General features: G+C 44.4%; 1 protein-coding gene across 1 annotated transcript in view; it reads left to right on the forward strand.

The window, feature by feature from the left end:
* Positions 1-230: 230 nt before the first annotated feature.
* The window catches only part of ANKS6 (ankyrin repeat and sterile alpha motif domain containing 6), a 33,561-nt gene continuing 12,835 nt past the window's right edge, over positions 231-20,956 (forward strand). Inside the window, exons 1-10 of the mRNA XM_054985765.1 lie at positions 231-586; positions 3,907-4,403; positions 5,948-5,992; positions 6,664-6,868; positions 8,989-9,095; positions 9,241-9,386; positions 12,885-13,089; positions 15,572-15,621; positions 17,440-17,643; positions 18,829-18,994. Coding sequence (XP_054841740.1) covers positions 249-586; positions 3,907-4,403; positions 5,948-5,992; positions 6,664-6,868; positions 8,989-9,095; positions 9,241-9,386; positions 12,885-13,089; positions 15,572-15,621; positions 17,440-17,643; positions 18,829-18,994 — 1,963 coding nt within the window. The 5' untranslated portion in view covers positions 231-248. The remainder of the gene's footprint in view (positions 587-3,906; positions 4,404-5,947; positions 5,993-6,663; positions 6,869-8,988; positions 9,096-9,240; positions 9,387-12,884; positions 13,090-15,571; positions 15,622-17,439; positions 17,644-18,828; positions 18,995-20,956) is intronic.

Here is a 20,956-nt window from a genome sequence, read left to right on the forward strand (position 1 = left end):
GTCGCCAAGAAGCCGCGCGTAAAAATGTGCGGAACGGGAGCGTCCCCGGGAAGCCCCCCTGCGGCCGGCCGGCCTGCCGCTGGGAGCGGTGGAAGAGGAGGGCTTCCCCGGGCTGCCCCGCCAGCCGCCTCCCCGCCCTTCCTGCCCGTGCAGGAATCTGGCCGCGTCGGCGCGCCAGCCGGGCTCCTCCTTCCCTCCAGCGGGCGGAGCGGAGCGAGTCGCGGGCCGGGCCCAGCCGCGGGCCGCCGATGGGGGACTGCGGGGTGCCGGCGGGCGTCCAGCTGCTGCTCCGCGCCTGCGACCAGGGCGACTGCGAGGGCGCCCGGCGCCTGCTGCTGGGCCCGCCGGCGGCCTCCGGAGCGGGCGAGGAGGCGGCGGAGGCGGGGAGCTGCTGCGGGGCCGCGGCCGAGCTGCCTCCTGCGCCCGGCTCGGCGCCCGTGGACGGCGCGGACGAGGCGGGCAACACGGGGCTGCAGTTCGCGGCGGCCGGCGGCCACGAGGAGCTGGTGGGCTTCCTGCTGCGGAGGGGCGCCTCGGTGCAGAGCCGCAACCACTGCGGCTGGAGCCCGCTCATGCAAGCGGCCAGGTGAGCGCGGCGGCTCCAGGACCCCGCCGGCTGCCCCGGCTCGGCCCAGACGCCAAACGAGGGAGGAGGACCCTTTTCGGCGCCTCTGGGCGTCCCGCTTGGAGGGCGAGGGCGATCCCCTCGTGTTCCCTACGAGACGTATTAACAGAAGGACATGCTTGCCATTAGAGAGCGCAGGCTTGCGCGTAGGGAATAGGGGAGAATAGTTTTGTAGTATGTCCCTTCCCTGCCCCTCTGCAGCCCTTTAGCAAGCTAGGATCAGCGTAGACGGGAGATTTCTTTGTAACTGGCATTACCTTTCAAGGTATGAAGACAGGGACATGTGAATCTCTCTACAGGAGACATCTGACAGGAATTTCTGTTGGGAGACGCAGGGGAAGAGTAGTTTAAAAGGACAGAGCTGGCAGAGATCACTCCTCAGAGGGTTTGTTAATTTCATCTTTGCCTCCCAGAAGGGTCTGTCAATTTCACCTCTCCAGCCTGAAATTAGAAAAGAGCAAGAGTCCAGTAGCGCCTATAAATAAGTAAGTAAAACTAACAAAATTTGTGGTAGGGTAATGGCTTTTGTGAGTCACAGATCACTTCTTCAGGTGAGCTGTGACTCAGGAAAGCTCATACCCTACCACAAATTTTGTTAGTCTTATAGGCGCTACTGGGCGCTAGCTCTTTTCTGTTCCAACAAATAGACTAACACTGATACCCATCTTGACCATTCTAAAATTACATGGGATTGCAACCAGGGAATGGTCTTGGGCTGCCTTCCAGAGCTGGGCTTGGACCTGGAGAAGTTAAAATGGGCTGAAGTTTCCCTTCTGGCGTTTCACAGCCCCTTCACACCGCTCCAGTGTATAGCAAAGCCTTTGCCCTGCTGCCGGCTCTGTCTTTTTAAACTACCCTTCCCGGCTAACATTGCATCTCCCGACATGCGTTCTTCACGTGTCAGTCGTCTCATGTAGAGAGACTCTTGAGTTAAACAGGTATTCAAATGCTAACCCCCAGTTCATTTGTAAAAGTGAACACACATTGGCTGTTTCTTACAGATGTATGTGTGTAAAATAATAATAGCAATAACTGTGCTTATATAGCGCTCTTTTAGATAGGTTAGTGGCCACTCAGAGCAGTAAAGAAAACCAGTGTTACTGTTGTGCCACGATGCAGCTGGGGAGCTGGGGCTGAGAGGAGTGGCTTACCCAAGGCCACCTGCTGAGTTCGTGGCCATAGTGGGATTTAAACCAGCAGAGGGCTAATTCACAGTCCAGCCACTTGACCGCTGTGCTACAGTAGTATGCAGGATATGCCTGCCTTCACTGTGATGTGGGGATACGGCTTGCATAGGGTTGTCAACCACCAGATGGGGCTTGGAGATTTCCTAGGATTACAGCTGGAGTCCAGACCACAGAGATCAGTTTCCCTGGGGGAAAAATGTTTGTTTGTTTGTTTATGTCATTTTTATTCCAACTTTTTCACTGAGATCCAAGGCAGATTACAGAGTGTGAGATTAGTACATTCAGTATCAAGGACACTTCCATAAACAACACCATAGGGTAAACAGATACAAGTTTACAAGATATATCATTAGCAGGAATCCAGTACAACATAGTGGTGAAGTCTACGGTCCCTAACTCAGTAGCAGAGCATCTGAGACGCCCCTCCCTACAATTCAGCCCTTCTGTCTGAGTAGAAAGACCTTTTGAATCATTCAGTTTTGCCTCGTTTGCAGAAGGCCAGGAAAGCGGGGGCTCTCCTGACCTCCTCAGGCAGGCTGTTCCACAGGGTAGGGGCCACCACAGAGAAGGCCCGTGTACAGGCTGCTGTTTTCACCCATGTGCAGGGTGGCACCTGCAGGAGATCCTGTTTGGATGAGCAAAGCTGCCCTGCGGAAGTATACGGAGGGAGAAAAAATGGCACCTTTGGATGGTGGATTCAGTGGCGTTATACCGCAATGAGATCCCTCCCTCAGCTTCCGTCCTAAATCTCCAGGAATTTTCCAACCTGTAGTTACACCACAGTAGAACCAAAATATCCTTTCTGTTAGCTTGGCTCTTGTTCCTAGCGCAGCAGCCAGTTAAGAGAGGTCCAGTTCTGATATGAGGTTCTGTTAACTGGACTGTGGTGTGGACTGATGAAAATACAGTTTGTCCCATCTTAGTGATCTTGCCTACTCCCCTGCAGGAGTGCACTAAGTTGCTTTTGTAGGGTCTTTGCAATATACGAGTCCTCCCTCCAGGCGCAATGCACTGCATGTTCTAGGATTTGTCTAAAGTGCTTTACAAATGAACGACTGCAATGCCATTCAGTGTGACTGATAGATTATCTCAAACCCAGCCACATATGGTGATGGTAGATCTGTAAAACATGGCCCTAGCCACATATGAAATTTGTGCATTCTGAAATGATACCCAACTGAAAAGATCAAGAGGCTCTTCAGCAAAGGATAATGAAAATTACTGTTTATATCCTTGTGATGACATTGCCAAATTCAGGCTGGCTTCCAGTATCTGATCCCACCTGAGAGCAAAATAATACTGGGGGAAAGACTGTGCAGACAGAAGCTGGGAGAGGCAGGAGGTCGGCAGCTCCTGTCTGATTGCCTCATTTATTTTCTTTCTTTAATTCATTTATGCTCCACCTTTCTCGCCAACGGAGACCCGAAGTGGCTAACATCATTCTCCACACTTTCGTTTTATCCTCACAACGCCCCTGCGAGGCTGAGAGTGTGCAACTGGCCCAGTGTCACCCAGCGATCTTCTATGGCAGAGTGGGAATTTGAACCGGGGTCTCCCAGATCCTAGTCTGACACTGTAACCACTATACCACGCTGGCCTTTGTTTGCTCACCAAATAATGATACCCCTTATGCTTCACTTCCTTTTGAAAGATTTCAAGATGCAGGTGTCTTGCCTCAAGAGTGGCTGGTATTATTTTCTACACATTGTAGTTTCACAGAGTAATTAAAATAAAAACTGTATTAGGACAAATTCACAATGCAGTATGTGAACTTCAAAGTCCCATTAGGAGTTTTTTTAGTCATTGTTTTAAGGGAAAAATAGATTTTCTAAAATAGTAGATCTGAAACTGAGAGAGAGCTTGTCTCACTTGCACTAAGGTGCACGACTCCTATAATTTGTAAGGGCAACGTGCTCAGCGTAGTGCTAGGTAGGCTTACTCAGAAGTAAGCCTAGCTGAGTTCAGTGACGTCCATTCTTAAGTAAGTGGCACGTAAAACTGCTTAACTTAAATTCAAAAAAGGTATTTTCATCCTGCTGTTTAAACCTACTGGCTGTGCTAATGTTCTCCTCTTCCATGTCCCACCATTTGAAGGTTTGGACATCTAACCGTTTCACGCATCTTGCTGGAAAATGGTGCTGACCTTAATGCACAGAATAAACTGGGAGCCAGTGTGCTTACCATGGCTGCGAGGGGCGGACATATTAGTGTTGTTAAATTGTTGCTGGAATCCGGTGCTTATGTTGACAATTACGATCATCTGAGTACTGTCTTGGACAACAGCAAAGAGGAACTGCCCGCGATCACCCCGCTCATGGCGGCTGTCCAGCACGGGCACGAGGCGGTGGTCCATCTGCTGTTAGACTGGGGAGCGGACTGTAATTACACCGTAAAGACGATGGGCTGGACCCCGCTGATGCTAGCAGCTGTTAGCGGAAGAGTGAGCTTGGCACAACAGCTTATGAACAAAGGAGCCAATCCTGATCATCTGAATATATTGCATAAAACGCCGTATGAAATATCTGTTGACTTCAAACATGAAGACATGAAGGATTATCTGGCGCCTCTAACAACGGTTAGACCCCAGACAGGTATGAGCTACTTAGCCTCTGTTGCTTTTTGTACACAAAAGATGCCATCAATGGGGCAAATGGCAACGGTGCCATTTCAGGTTGAGGCAGTCATGTTGGGTGAAAGTCATGAACCCCCTTTCCTGGCACCCCGTGGTTCTGATCAGCATCAGGCCCACATGCATGTTGGAACTGAGTTCCCAGCATTGACTTCCAGGCATACGGCTGATTGCATGGAATCAGAGAGGACCCAGGAAAAGCATAACATGAAGTTAGGACCCTGCTCTTATTTACTGGAACATTCTCTTCTAATGCTCATTCCCAGGGCTTTTTTTCTGGGAAAAGAGGTGGAGAAACTCAGTGGGTTGCCAGTGGCAACTCCTGGTGGGAGGTGGTGCCCCTGGTACCACATGCGCACATGCAGAGTGCACACATGCTCCCATGACGGTGCAACGACATCACTTTGGATCAGCTGGAACAAGGAGGGGGGAGTTTATTAAAGTTTAAATCGCCCTTGGCAAAAATGGTCACATGGCCAGTGGTCCCGCCCCCTGATCTCCAGACAGAGTGGAGTTTAGATTGCCCTCCGGTGGCGCAGAGGGCAATCTAAACTCCCCTCTGTCTGGAGATCGGGGCGGGGCCACCAGCCATGTGACCATTTTCAAGAGGTGCCGGAACTCCATTCCACCTCATTCCAGCTGAAAAAAAGCCCTGCCCGTTCCTAAATCTTGCTGCTTCCCTGGTCTCATTGTGTCCTCACATCACTGACTTCTTCTTTCTTAGGATGATGAAAATTCTGCCAATTCTTTCCAGGATCTGAATAAGGGATCTCCAGATTCCTTACACTGTTATAATACATATTTAATAGACCAGCCACCTGATCCTAAGCATGTTCTGAGTACAGAAGCATCAGAGTTTAAGACTACAAGAATTTTGCACGCTTGCTTGGAGGTGCCTTATGTATGTTAATGGGATTTCCCTTCCAGGAGAACATGATTGAAATTGAACATCAAGAGGATTGAACAAAAGACTATTTACTTACTTACTTACTTCGTTTATACTGTGCTCTTCTCCCCAAGCAGGATGCAAAGTGGTTAATGTTGTTCTCCCTGTCTCCATTTTATCCTGACAATAACCCTTGTGGGGTAGGTTAGGCTGCAAGTATGTAACTGACCCAAGATTACCCAGCACACTTCTGTGGCAGAGTGGTAATTTAAACCTGGGTTTTCCAGAACTTAATCCGACACTCTACTCACTACACACACCGTTTTTTAACATGTGTTTTTATTGTAAACTGCTCTGTTAACTGCATAAACAGATGCAATGGAAAAAATTGTTTTGTACCCTTAGGGTAGTGAAAAAGAATTCCACAGTCTGGTAACAACTGAGCAAAAAGATGATACATGGCTATATATCTTTCCAATACCATGGTTTTCTATCATTTTTGTCTTTGATAACATAGAAATTCAAACACATTTTGAAGATTGTTTAATTAAAATATACTTCATTAAACTATTTGCCATAGCATGACAGCTCCGTTATAAACTCTACATTTCCCTTTCCAGATAAACAGAAAAGGCAGCCTGACATCTTTCATGCTTTGAAGATGGGTAAGGCATTCTCTCTATTGCTGTTACACATCTGGTGTATTTCAGGGCTTGGTTACTTCTATAGGATTTTAGAGGCACACTAGAAGCCAACAACAAAGAACTAGGTGGTTATTTTAAAGAACTATGTGAAGCCCTTTCCTTCATTTCTGCACTTCTCTTTTCTGCTCATCAAGCTGTTTCTTCATCTGTTTACAAGGACTACTTTCTCTTCTAGACCAGGTAAGAATATCTTGGGTTCAGTATGCTTCCATTCCTTACCAATGTACCCATGCTGACCATTTCATAACCTTTTTTCTGTCTGAACTTTATGTTCTCAAACCATGGGATAACCTCTCTCCTCCACAGAAAATTAGCATTTAAAATTATTTGAGAAACAGTGCAGTCCTAAGGATGCTTTCCAGGGAGTAAGTGTCACTGAATAGACTTGACTAGGAATCTGAGTAGACCTGTTTAGTACTGTTCTCTCAAAAACTTCTAGAACAGACTTCACTTTAAAAGGCAAGCTCGGGCTTATTCTCTTTACAAATGCTTACAAATTAAACAGTTTCAAGAAGCTCATCCTCTTGCTATTTTAAATAACTTACTGGTTAGGAGTGGGATGCTGAAAACATACCTTCATTTGGAGGTTGAAGTCTTATGTTTTGCTCAAGATTATATTACTGTCTTGGCAGGGAACTTTCAGCTGGTTAAAGAGATTATGGATGAAGACCCAGCACAAGCCAATGTTGTTAATGACGACGGAGCTTCCCCATTGATGATCGCAGCCGTCACTGGACAGTTGCCACTGGTACAGCTACTGGTTTCCAGAAATGCAGAAATTGATAAGCAAGATAATGTCCATGGCTGGACAGCACTGATGCAGGCCACCTACCATGGGTAAGAAATTGGGTTTCCTAGTCTGGGGAGAGAAGGGCTTTATTCTTATCTTTACTGTCTTTGTTGGAATCAAGAGGCCAAAGACCGCAGGGGTGAAGAAGCCAGTTCTGTTTACAGGGGAGAACTCCATACTTTCTCAGGCTTGCATAATCTGGAGAGGAACTGCAGAGCTGTTTTGGGTTCTGTACTTTGCCCCCAGTCTGTGGAGGTTTCATACCATATTGTTATTGACAACTTGCTCCCTGAAAAACAAGATTTCCGTGGGACAGTTGTGTGCCTGCCAACCCTTCTTCTTAAGTGCACATCTCCCTCCTTTGATAAGCCATGGGTTGAATGTAATTGCACAGAACTTATACAACAAAAATGTTATAAATTGTGCAGGCCCAAGAGGTGTGGTTATTTATTTATCAGTTATGTCATTTATATCCCGTCTTTCTCCCCAAACCCTTCATCTTCGTCTCCTCCGTTTCACCCTCACGGCAACTCTGTAGGTTGGGCTGTGAGTAATTTGAATTATTTGAAGCAACCTTAAATAATAAGGGGAGGTCATAGTTTTAACCAAGATACAGAGTAACAAAAGAAAAGGAAAACAATAGATTTCCAGTAAAAACCAGTCTTAATCAGCAATTCTCAATAATTTAAGCTCAATAATTTAGTAGCAGTTCTGACAACACAATAAAAGCACTCACTTTTTAGACTGCACTGTCCAGGTAGAGTTACTTTAACCCAAAATAATGTGTTCCTTCCTTTTGTCTAGTTCAAAGAAAAACCACTTGGGAAGAATAGAAAGTTTATGGAAATAACCCCAAATGTGGAGAGTAGGAAGTAGAGGAAGGCAGGAGAGGGGGGGGGGAAAGAGTCCTTAGTAGAGCAAGGAAGAACGGGAAGGCTGTAGGAAGTCAGAGGATAATGAAACGACCCAGCTAAAGGTGGGGTGGGGTGGGGTGGAGAGATCAGAGCTATGCTGTGGGGAGGAAAGGCAGGGCATGAAGCTGAGGTTCAAAGAAGGAAGGTAAAAGGGGGGAAATTTTGTCATACTCTGCTTGTCTTAAAGAAGGGACTCTTTTGTCTTTTGTAAATGGTAGGAAAGGGTTTGGAAAACAATAAACTTACAATGGTGATGGTGCTGGGGAAAAATAATAATAAGGGGAGGAGCCTGATTTGGTTGCTGAGAACATTGAAGGCTACAATATTTACAGATTTTTGTTTAGTTCTAGTCAGGATTTATGGTCTGAAACCAAAAGATCATACTGGTCATACCGATCTCTGTTCAGGCGGAATGTAGTTCCCATGAAAGGATCCATACATTTTTGTGTTAATTTGTTTTCAAATTTCTGCTATCCTTACCATATTGTATTGTCTATTGAATGTCCAAGCTGTTGATTGTATGTTAACCTGCCTTGAGTCTCAGTGGGAAAGGCAGATATAAATAATGTACGTAAGTAAATAAAAGCTCCTGAACTTACTACAGTCTCTATTTTATTTAAATATTAAAGGATGAATGAGAGAGACAGATTGCAATCCTAAGGCCACTTTCCTGGAAGTAAACCCCAGTGAATAACATGGGGCCTAGTTTGAAGAAACTTGTTTAGGATTGCTCTCTTAATGTGCTTCTCCTTTACCTGTGAGGTGAAAGAAAGTCAGCAGCCTCTAGAAAGATCAGAGATTGTTGGGAACTCTCTTCTTTCTTGTCCTGGGATATATGATATTGCAAACAACAGCAAGGTTATTATCACCAGTGATCCAACAAGTAGCAAGAAAGTATGGCTGAAAAATTAAAACATTTTTAGTTTTGTAGATTAACAGCCCTAAGACAACTGGTAGATTAACAGCCTTGGATAACAACCCCAGCAGAGACACAGCAACATCAGAATCTTAATTGTCTTACATATTCCCTAAGAATATCAGTGGTAATAGTTCTGAATGTAAAACACAGACTGAGCAATGTTTGCAAACTTGGCAGATAGCTGGATCATTTTGGTCACTTTGAGTACCCGTTGAATAAGAAAAGTAGCTGGTGGAAAAGAACTATAAGAACTTCAGGAGAACATAGGTGGGGAGTGCACAGTTATTTCTAATGCCTGTCAAATGTGTGTTACTTGTGTCTCTTTCTTTTAAAGAAATAAAGAAGTTGTTAAGTATTTATTAAATCAAGGAGCCGATGTAAATCTTCGTGCTAAGAATGGATACACTGCCTTTGACTTGATAATGCTTCTGAATGATCCAGGTATTTTATGCACGCTCTTTCTCTTTCGTGTGTGCGCATACATATGCGCACATGTGCACAATGTTTCCAGATCTCATTATATAGAGCCTTGTTATGTATGGAGTACAGAAACATTTCCAGTATAAACTGTGTGCGGGTTTTTCAGATGCAGAAGTTATACGGTTGTTGGCGTCAGCATGCATGCAAGTAGATAAAGAAAAGAGTAAGAACACCAAAACAACTGCACTTTCTTCAAGAAACAAGCCATCTTTCGATGCTCCAGTATTGCCAGATGACAAGGGAGGACTGAAGGTATATACGTTTCCAATGTTGTATCTTAGTAAGTGACGAATTACTATTTTTGTTGAAAGCTAAAATATTGGACCTAGCAGGGAACGCAGACTGCATGTTGAATCCACTGATAAGTTGAGATTCCACCAACAGGTGATTATTATAATTGACCTTGCAAGGAGAAAACAGTTTATCAGTTGTCATGTTCGCAGGTGCCCATGAGGCCACAGGAAAAATCAGCATAAACCACAGCAAAGGGAATTAATAAAGTACCCAGCTACACCTCTTTAAGCTCACCAGTTATGCCAGCTGTGATCTTATGGGGGATTCCTCTCTACCTGAACCCCTTATAGATTCTGAGAGAGCTGTGTCAATTGTGCTTTCTCCCTTCCTGTCAGGTCTTGCAATTTTTTTTGTAAGGCATGAAGGGTCTCTAGAACTTTCTAGAGAATTTGCAGAGCCTCTGTCCACCATCTTCAAGGCCTCCTGGAGGACTGGGGATGTGCCACAAGATTGGAGAAGAGCAAATGTTGTCCCAATCTTTAAGAAAGGGAAGAAGGATGACCCGGGAAACTACAGGCTGGTCAGTCTGACTTCTGTTGCTGGGAAGATATTAGAGCAGATGTTAAAGGGATCGATCTGTAAGCATCTGAAGGACCGCTTAGTGATCCGGGGAAGTCAACATGGTTTTGTCCCCAACAGATCTTGTCAGACCAACCTGGTTTCCTTCTTTGATCGAGTGACAAGCTTACTGGATCGTGGGAACTCTGTCGATGTGATTTACCTGGATTTCAGTCAAGCTTTTGATAAGGTCTCCCATGACATTCTAATGGGAAAACTGGAAGACTGCGGACTGGATTATAGGACAGTTCAGTGGATAGGGAACTGATTAGAGGACCGCACCCAAAGAGTGGTGATCAATGGCATTTCATCAGATTGGAGGGAAGTGTCCAGTGGGATGCCGCAGGGCTTGGTTTTGGGCCCAGTACTTTTCAATATTTTTATCAATGATCTGGATGAAAGGGTAAACAGGCTACTCATTACATTTGCTGATGATACCAAATTGGGAGGAGTGGCAAACACCCAAGAAGATAGAGTTAAAATTCAACAAGACCTGAATACTCTGGAGAAGTGGGCAATTGCGAACAGAATGCAATTCAACATAGATAAGTGCACAGTATTACATCTGGGCCACAAAAATGTGAAGCACAAATACAGGATGGGAGATACACTTCTGGGTAGTAGTGTATGTGAAAGAGATCTTGGAGTAAGAGTGGACTATAAACTAAATATGAGCAGTCCGTGTGATGCGGTGGCAAAAAAGGCAAACTCAGTCTTGGGTTGTATCAAAAGGGCCATTGCATTGAAATCGCAGGAGGTCATAGTCCCTCTCTATACAGTACTGTGTGCAGTTCTGGAGGCCTCACCTCAAAAAGGATGTGGACAAAATTGAGACTGTGTAGAAGAGAGCGACGAGGATGATCAGGCGTCTGGAGACTGAGCCCTACGAGGAAAGGTTGAGGGACTTGTGAATGTTTAGTTTGGAGAAGAGGAGATTGAGGGGGGCCATGATTGCTCTCTTTAAATATTTGAAAGGCTGTCATTTGGAGGAGGGCAAGGAGCTGTTCCAGTTGGCAGCAGAGGGTAGGACTTGAAGCAACAGGCAGAAAGGTACCGGCTGGATATTAGGAAAAACCTTTTCACAGTCAGAGTAGTTCAAAGGTGGAATCAGCTGCCTAGGGAGGTGGTGAGCTCCCCTTCACTGGCAGTTTTCGAGAAGAGGCTGGATGAATATTTGTCAGGGATGCATTAGGCTCATCCTACATTGGGCAGGGGGTTGGACTCTGTGATTCTGTCTTGAACTGTATCTAGCAGCAGGACACAGGTGCTTTTTCTCTGTGTACTGGCAGCTTGTTTACAGAGGGAGCTGCTAACCTGTTCTCTACATTGATCAAATGAGAAGATGAGTCATTGAGGTTCTGACTTAGGGTTGCCAGCCTCTAGGTGGTGGCTGGAGATCTCTCGGAATTACAACTGATCTCCAGGCCATAGAGATCAGTTCCCCTGGAGAAAATGGCTGCTTTGGAGGGTGGAATCCATGGCATTATACCCTGCTGTGGTCCCTCCCTTCCCCAAATCCTGTTCTCTCCATGCTGCACCCCTCAAATCTCCAGGAATTTCCCAACCTAGACCTGGCAACCTTATTCTGACTGGTTCTACAAATGGCAGGCTCTGGTCAGCATGCCAGTTTGAGCAATGGGAGTTGACCTTGTATTGCTCACCTACCAGTGTTACTGGTCTGTTGTTCTCATGAGAGCTTCTTGTTGGCTCATCCCAGTGTTCTACTGCTAAGGTCATCATGGAGCTTATTTCTCCTGCTTCCTGTTCCTATGTAGTCTTTCCCTCTACAAATAGATTGGCTCAAGTAAGGAGCTAAAAAATTAGCTCCTTTTTTAGATTTGTTAAACAGGCTAAAAGTATGTGTCCAGAGATTTTGGAGGATTTTTTTAAAAAAATTGTAAGCCTTCTAAAAATATCAGATAATTGAAAATAAAGGAGAGAACACTGCCCTCTAGAGAGAGGGGTTTTTACAGAGAGACTGAGGAGTGGTTGCCTAGCAATGGGACAGTTGGAGGATGACAGTTGGAAGACAGGAGGCGAAGGAGTGACGGATATGAGAAAGATGTCCAAGAGGAGACAGCCTGAAGAGTAGGAGGGGAAAAGTGGGATGAACAGTGATCCTCAGCAGATGTGGGCCTTTTGAGGAAGCATTTCTGCTGTTGTGAGGAACTTACACCGTGGAGCCATAAAGAGAACATTCTCATTCTGCCTCAACACTGTCATGGAGTGTATGAGTGGAAACTCAAAGACAGGAACTGAAGTACTCACTCATTGAGGATTTGGACCTTATATTGTTGAAGGCTTTCACAGACGGAGAACGATGGTTGTTGTGGATTTTCTGGGCTGTATCGCCGTGGTCTTAGCATTGTAGTTCCTGACGTTTCGCCAGCAGCTGTGACTGGCATCTTCAGAGGTGTAGCACTGAAAGACAGATATCTCTCAGTGTTTCTGAGATCTCTCAGTCAAACACTGAGAGATCTCTGTCTTTCGGTGGTACACCTCTGAAGATGCCAGTCACAGCTGCTGGTGAAACGTCAGGAACTACAATGCCAAGACCACTGTGATACAGCCCAGAAAATCCACAACAACCATCGATTTGGACCTTCTTAATTTATTTTACATGACACTAATGTTTATTTGAAACTCCAAGTTTTACTCCTTTGGTTTACTTCCCACCCCTCACTTTTAAATAAAATGTTTATTTGTACAGACAGCAGTTCAGGGTTGACTGGGGAATCCACACTCCTGTGACCAGTGACTTGGCCCTTTTTGGGCTAAAAAAGGGTCACAACTTAATGTAAATTTCAGTTCATTTTCTCAACTGTTTATTGCTGAGCTAGATATGGGAGGTGGGGAAACCATGATTATGCATTTTTGTGTGCGTGTGTTTGTTTTTAGTCATGGTGGAACAGGATGTCCAATCGATTTCGCAAGCTGAAGTTGACCCAGACTTTAAACCATGGGTTCGCCATAAATCCATCTGTGCCTTTTCCAGAAGAGTCAAAATCATTGTTTGATTGTACAATGAAGGCTTCCTTACAGAGCGGTAACCTTGGAAATCACAACATCACTACAGCTTGGGCATCAAAGAGTAACACCAATGGTAACATACTTTGGCATAAATACCCATCTGTATGCATAGATGTGTAGATATTCTAAAATGCAAATATTCATGATGGTTCGGCTTTTTAAAAGAACATCAAATGTTGATGATGATATTTATGTGAATACCTGTTTAAAAGATGAGACCGGATGAGTTTTTTTAAATGAATAACAAACAATTTCTGTGTTATTACATAGACGGATTTTAAATAGAGGGAGTCTTCCATTTCTACAGATAAGTAATTATGGGGAAAGTCTTAACTTTTAGTCATAAAAATACAGATTTCCAGCCAAAATTGAATGAAAAAGCTTGAAAATATGAATGTTTGCTCTTTGATATTTTATATGTGAATACATGAAGCTGCCTTATACTGAATCAGACTATGAGTTTGTCAAGGTTAAATATTGCCTAGCAGGGCTTTTTTCTGGGAAAAGAGGTGGTGGAACTCAAGACCGCACAATGATGTCACTTTGGGTCAGCTGGAACAAGGGGGGAGTTTGAACTGCCCTCAGCGAAAATGGTCACATGGCTGGTGGCCCGCCCCCTGATCTCCAGTCAGAGGGGAGTTTAGATTGCCTTCCGCGCCACTCTGTCTGGAGATCAGGGGGCAGGGCCACCGGCCATGTGACCATTTTTATGAGGTGCCGGAACTCCATTCCACTGCATTCCCGCTGAAAAAAAGCCCTGTTGCCTAGTCTGCTCACATTGGGTTTCCAGAGTCTTAGGCAGAAGTTTTTTCACATCACCTACTCCTGATCCTTTTAACTGGAGCTATTGGGGTTTGAAACTGGAATCTTCTGGGCGCAGAGCAGATGAACATTGTATACAGATCAACATGGATGATTACAGAAAAATTTGTTTCACTGTATACGACACTGGGAGGAATAGCCAATTGTGTCTTCTCAGTGTATATACCTGCAGTGTAGTGGACATATGAGCAGTCATTACATGTGAGTTATCTACATGTGGTTTGTGTGCCTTTCCATATATGCGTTTTCTATATAAAAAATGCATATTATTTAAAATGTCCTTGAGTTGTAAACAGTCAGAAAACTGGTGGCAGATTTAGAAGTCCAGATCTGCTAATACATTGTGATTTTAAACCAATGGTGATAACTCATGGGGTTGGTGAGATTGAATCCTGGAAATGGAAAGGTAAACTTACAGGCAAGATAGCTCTGTTTCTAGAATGTAGGTGGGACTCAGACATTAAAGAGAGGGATTCTCATCTGGCCTTCTCACTTGTCATGCTTATATTCCAACGATGGCGAACCTATGGCCACAGCTGGCACGCAGAGCCCTCTCTGTGGGCACATGAGCCAAGTCGCCAGTTCACTAGGTCCAGGGCTCATTTGGAGGGGGAATGCCTGGAACGGCGTTCTGAGCAGAGATCACATGGGTTTTGGCCCTGCCCATGTGATTCCCTCAATGCTGCCTCCTTGCTGCCCGTCTCCTTAGCAGCAGGAAGCGGAGGCAGCAGTCGGGCTGCTGGGTCTGGCTTTCTGAAGGAGTGTAAGCTGCTTTGATTTAACTTGCTTTACTTTCATTTGTGACTCCTGAGTGAGTGAGAGAGAGTGCTTGCAAGCCAGGCTGAGAAAGGAAGGAGAAAGGAAATGGCCATTTGCCCATGACTACTGATACTGTTATTAATGGAACGAGACCAGACCAGATTCTTTGTAGTGCATTTAGAAGATTTATTTATTATATAATTGCCCCTGAGAAAGCCTATGTGGTGAAACATTCTTGTGCTAGCGGTGTGTCGGGCACAGTGACTTGCCAGCGACGTCCAGGACTCTGTAGGATTCAACAGACTAACATCTGGATATCTTCTTTTTTCCTTTCTCCTGGTGCTGTAATTGGCTGGCTTTGATCACATGGTCGACATTCATCTGGATATATTTCATTGTAGAATTATCTCCATTGAGACAGCTCTTTATTGACTGTATGAGTTACTCGGAAGCATTATTAACTCTGGTTTTTGGTGTTACCTATTATGAGACATTTGATTGACTGATTGATTATTGATAGTATTTATACTCCTTGGAAGTTATTCATTTCTTTGATCTCATTTGAGTAAATTGGTTATTGTTGTTGAATATAGTTTCATTGTTCTGTGATATTATTGGGGGGATTCTTTGGTCCTGTTCAATAAAACTCTAGCCTACTAATTTATTTTAAATTAAATGAAAATTATATTGGGACTGAAGGAAGACACTGTTTTGGCAGTGTGCAGATGGCGCATCCTGTGTGAAGACAATTTTCTGGTAATATTTATAAAACTGGTAAAAATCACACATTTTATGTCTGAAAATCTTTTTAAAAATAATGGAGCAAACTAACCCTTGAAAAGCAGCCGCGTTATGCCAGGGATAAACCTCAATCTTTATGTTCTTTGCAAAAATAGTTTCAACATTTAACCTAGAAGAATTTTGCTTGAATTATTTGAGTAGATTTAAAATAACATCATTAATGTGTTTTTCAGGTCTAGGCAATAGAAAGGCAGGAAATGATGATGAACTATTGACCACAGTGGTAAGTTATAGTACTGCAGGTATACCAAGAATTTTGCAGGCTGCACTGCAGATCTTACCTGTGCGTTATGTGCTGTCAAGTTGTTTCCTTATCATTAACAGCCTTGTTCAAGTCTTGCAAACTAAAGGCTGTGGCTTCCTTTATTGAGTCAATTTTGCAAAATCTTTTCTAAGCAACTCAAAAGAAAATCAAGAGTATTCTGATCATTAACAATAACATATTATCAGGCATGCACAACAGTTCGTATTTTTACAATAAAAAGCAACTGTTAATCACATTGGTGGTATAGTCAGATTAGTAAGGTCCTTTTCTAGGATTACTGCAAAAAACAGCTGTGTTTGTCCAAGTAATTTGGAGCAGAAATTAGTGGCAAAGCCAGTCGGAGTAACAGTCTCTCCTGAAGTATGTAAATTTGGGTGCCATTTAAGGGAATAGTGTTACAAAATTAGCCACCCCTTAAAATTTGGTTAATGGCAAAGGATGCTCTTGTTCCTGGATCGGTGCTTGCCTCACCAAAAGCATTGTGTCTGAGAGTAAGAGGCCAGTTTTAACCTCAAGGTGTCCTTCCTGCTGAGAAATGAGAAGGGACCTCAGAAGCCTTCTGCAATATCTCTCATTTCTAATGATAGAGGGTTGATTGAGTCCTTATTGGGGGGGGGCTTTCACTTACAGGGGGATGGTGTGATGATGTCATGGGGGTGGAGACAAACTCCAGCATCCCAGTAATTTGGACGTGAATAGGTGCTGTTCTCCAAGCAAAAGAAGTTGGCCACTGCTGGTTTAGAAAGTATCTTCCAGCTGGCCCTTCCATTGCCAGGAGTTCAATATAGGTGGGATGAATCCTGGGGTTGGTAAACTGTTAGGAAGGGACAATAATCTTTCAGTAGTTGTGTTTGTGGAAGTGGATATGAAATCTAGGTGGGTCTGGAAAAATCCCAGGATATTGTCTTTTTTCCTGAGGTACCTTCTACTTTATTATTATGTACTATGCACCTCCTTAAATGGTTGTTGGGGGTTTTCCGGGCTGTATTGCCGTGGTCTTGGCATTGTAGTTCCTGACGTTTCGCCAGCAGCTGTGGCTGGCATCTTCAGAGGTGTAGCACCAAAAGACAGAGATCTCTCAGTGTCACAGTGTGGAAAAGATGTAGGTCATTTGTATCTACTCAGGATGGGTGGGGTTGAGCTGAGTCATCCTGTAAGAGTTTCCCAGGGTGTGGAATGCTAATGGCGGGAGGCTTCACTGAATCCTGAGGAGGTTCTTTTGCATATGGATTGGTGCTTGATGTGCTAATCTTCTCTGCAGGGCTATTGTCGGGTGTGGAGTGTTTTGTTGGCCTGGTGTTTTTCAGAACTGGAGCCCATGCTCTGTTCATTCTTAAGGTTTCTTCTTTCCTGTTGAAGTTTTGCTTATGCTTGTGAATTTCAATGGCTTCCCTGTGCAGGACAACTGCACAACTGTACTGGACAACACTTCCAACTACTTTGTCAGACTGCACCTCTGAAGATGCCAGCCACAGCTGCTGGCGAAACGTCAGGAACTACAATGCCAAGACCACGGCAATACAGCCCGGAAAACCCCCAACAACCATCGTTCTCCGGCCGTGAAAGCCTTCGACAATACATCACCTCCTTAAATGTTGCCTTACATCTTGTTTTTAAAATTAGCTTGTTTTAACATTAGCTTGTTTTAAAAATTAGCTTGTTTTAAAAATTCTTTCTCTAATTCTTGTTACACTTATAAACTACCATAAATATAATTGTCTTATTCTCCATATTATTAATATAAAATATCCCTTTTTCTCTCCCCACTCCAATCAGTTAAGAAGTGGGGCTCCATTTACGAGGCTGCCTAATGACAAACTGAAAGCTGTCATTCCACCTTTCTTACCACCTTCAAGTTTTGAGTTGTGGAATTCGGACAGGACCCAAACAAACCAAGATGGCAATGGAGAACAAATGAGAGTTGGTGTTCCATATAGGACCAGTAGTCACGACTGCAACGGCAGTGCCAGTTCCGACAAAGTAAGAATCTGATGAATACCCAGAGCTTTCTTTCTGGGAAAAGAGGTGGTGGAACTCAGTGGGTTGCCCGCAGAGAAAATGGTCACATGACTGGTGGCCCCGCCCCCTGATCTCCAGACAGAGGGGAGTTGAGATTGCCCTCCGCGCCGCTCAGCGGCGCGGAGGGCAATCTCAACTCCCCTCTGTCTGGAGATCAGGGGGCGGGGCCACCAGCCATGTGACCATTTTCAAGAGGTTCCGGAACTCCGTTCCACCACGTTCCAGCTGAAAAAAAGCCCTGTGAATACCATAACGCTTTGTTTGGTTTTATTTAAGCCTAAACAGTCTGGACTCTGTCTTGTTAAGATACATTATTTTCTTCTTTGATGTTTTGAATTTTTGCATAGTCTTGACATCCTTTAAAATGTATTTTTGATTAAACGTAAAGATGAGTTGCTTTGTTAGACTCAGAAAATAAGAGAGCAACATATATTTAATTTGTTTTCTCATGAGAGCATGGAGGCTCTTATTTTATGCGCAGCCTGCAGAACAGGGCTTGGAGAACTGGAAACTTGTTCACTTCCATTACCAGAGATCCCCCCCACCGCCAGAATGTTTATTTGACAAAAAGTTAGTTTATCACATTTGGTGCCCTCTCTTCTGTCTTACCTTACAGTCAAGGCCTCCCAAACTGTGCTTTAGGTTCACAGGATACCCAAGAACAGAATAAATAGCTTGTGATAAAAGTTTTACAAGGGTGGTGGTTACACAACAGTGGAAAATCAAGCAAAGATAGGCTTGCTGCATCCCTCTTCTGCAGACTGGGGTCCTTCACAGTCCTCTTGTGATGTCTGTCATTCCATGGGGCTAGTTGCTGGTCACACATTTGCAAATTTCTCTGTCAGCCAGCGAGATCCAACGACTTCGAGGCTTGCCTAGATTGCTGCGGCCTAACTGAACACAAGTGCCAGGACCTGTCCTTGGGATGTTTTCTCACAGGCAGATTGTTTACTACCTTTAGTTTTATTGCTAACTCAGGATTGGCAGTGCAGGCCTGAAGCCTGGAATAGAGTGAAAGAGGACAAATGAAGGAAATTCATGGGTTTCTACTACTCCTTCTTCGAGGGAACTCAGGTCTGTAAACAAGGGATTATTTAATTTTATTTTCACAACAACCCTGTGAACATCTCTGTTCTTGTTTTTCAGGCATCCTTAAGCAGAGGTACGAGGCCCATTAAACTATCCGCCTTTGTCAGAAGACCTCCTACCCCCTCTCCGTCCAGCAATTTCAACCATTCTCCCCATTCTTCTGGAGGATCCAACAGCATAGCAGGCGTTAACAGACATGGTGGAGAAATGCACAATAAATCAGGTGCATATATTTTGACTCTGAATATAAAGAATACAAATATTTGAACTGACTCAGATACCCAACCAAAGTCTATCTTAAATGTATAATTAATTGATTTTGAAACACACTTTGGTTCTTGTTACTTGGGAAGACAGTTTCAGCTGGATAGCCATGATAGTAGAAGAGGAAGATGCGAGTCCAGTAGCACCGTAAAGGCCAACGAATTTTTCAGCTTATAAGCTTTCGAGGGTCAAATCTGATGAAGGGAACATTGACTCTTGAAAGCTTATACACTGGAAATCTTGTTGGCTACTGGACTCAAATCAGTATCTGGGAAGAGTGCCATTATTTCTTTTACCTGAATTGTTGCTTTAGCAGATATAAAACTTGTGACCAAATCATATTGTAGCCTAAATAGGTTCCAGGTATAGTTTCTGTGGAAAGAAGTTCATCCTGATAAAAGCAAGCAGAAGATCTCAGCTTAGGAAAATTAAATATCATAAGGAGATGCATCTCCCGCACCTCCCCTAATCCTGTTCCCTGCGCTCCCCTCTTATTTGCTGTGGGGCAGTATGAGATTTCTGTTTACTTCAGCAGACAAAAGAAGGAGGGTGGCTAATGGAGTCTGGAAGAGGGGGATGATGCAGAGCGAAGGAGATGGGTCTTTCACAGACAAAGAGCTGTGAGAGGGAGATGGTTATAACACCAAAGGAAGCTAGTGGGTAACGGATATTAGGATTCATTAGTAGCTAGAGGTGGGCATGAACTGAAAAATAGACCAAAATTTTACACAGACTGGGCTGGTTCAGCGTTCATGAGCCGGCGGGTCATGGGACACGCCTTTTTCCACGGACATGATGAAATTTGAGAGGTCCGTGGGTCCGTGAGACCAGCCATCCCAGAACTGAGCAATCAGTTCCCTAGGCAATGTAGGAGCCATCTGCAGACCTTCCCTTGAAACACACCAATCTTACCCTGAAAACCTTGATAGGCAGCTCTGGCTGCCTACCAGAGAGCTCCCACTATTCTCTATGTGAGTGTTTAGTAAATAAGACAGACACAGTGCAGAGCCACAGTTTCACTTTCCAGCTGGTTATCGGCTCAGAGGATCTGCTTGTGGGAGTTTTTTCCGGATTGTGCCAGTGGGAGGCTTGGGGTTTGTGTTGCAGCAAGGCTCTGGGTGGGAGCAAGCTTATTGGGTTTCCTCAGCTGAAGGCTCATTCTTGTTTCTCCTTTTTTCCCTTTCAATTCTTATTTGCTTGTGGGGCAGTGGGCTAGCCTAGGGCTGTGCCCCAGCCCAGTCTCAGAGCTGCAGTCAGGCTCTGGGTGCAAGCTTATTGGTCTCCTTGAGGGCTCACTCTTCTGTCTCATTTTTCCCCCTTTCAATTCTTATTTGATTTTGAGGTGTTGGGCTAGCCTAGGGCTCTGCTAAATTGCTGCAAGCCAATGCAAGTCAAGTGGCGTTTGCGGCTCCTATTTATGTACTGAAGTTTCTTGGGGGTGGCTACTTTGAGAACCTGCTGAAGACATGCTGCAAGTTTGGCATCTCTGAGTGCGAATGGGGTGCTGCTAGAGCCCCTGGAAGTGACGGACCACGGACCGACAAACCAGTCCACGAACCAGGGTGGGTCTGTGAATGGTCCATGGTCTGTGGTCCATGAAATGTGACTGATCACAGACACCTACTCATTTCAGTGTAGTAATTCAGACTGCTTGATCTTCATGATCTGACAATAAATGTATAAGGCTCTCACCTTCAAGATTTTCTTCACTCTTCTCATTGTCACTCTGCTAAAAAGAGATATTTTGTTATATTGTTAACAACTCACATTCCATATTGCATAACTCTGAAGATCTAGACCCTGCATGTTTCTATCCTTTCAAATCCTTTGCACAAAATCAAACAGTTGTAATGGTGTAATTATGTTTTCACTTGCCAGACAGTTTACAGGTTGACAACAGAATAGGGAAGATAGCAATACA

The sequence above is a fragment of the Eublepharis macularius genome, chromosome 7 (assembly GCF_028583425.1).
Source record: "Eublepharis macularius isolate TG4126 chromosome 7, MPM_Emac_v1.0, whole genome shotgun sequence".
In the NCBI taxonomy this organism is placed as follows: domain Eukaryota; kingdom Metazoa; phylum Chordata; class Lepidosauria; order Squamata; family Eublepharidae; genus Eublepharis; species Eublepharis macularius.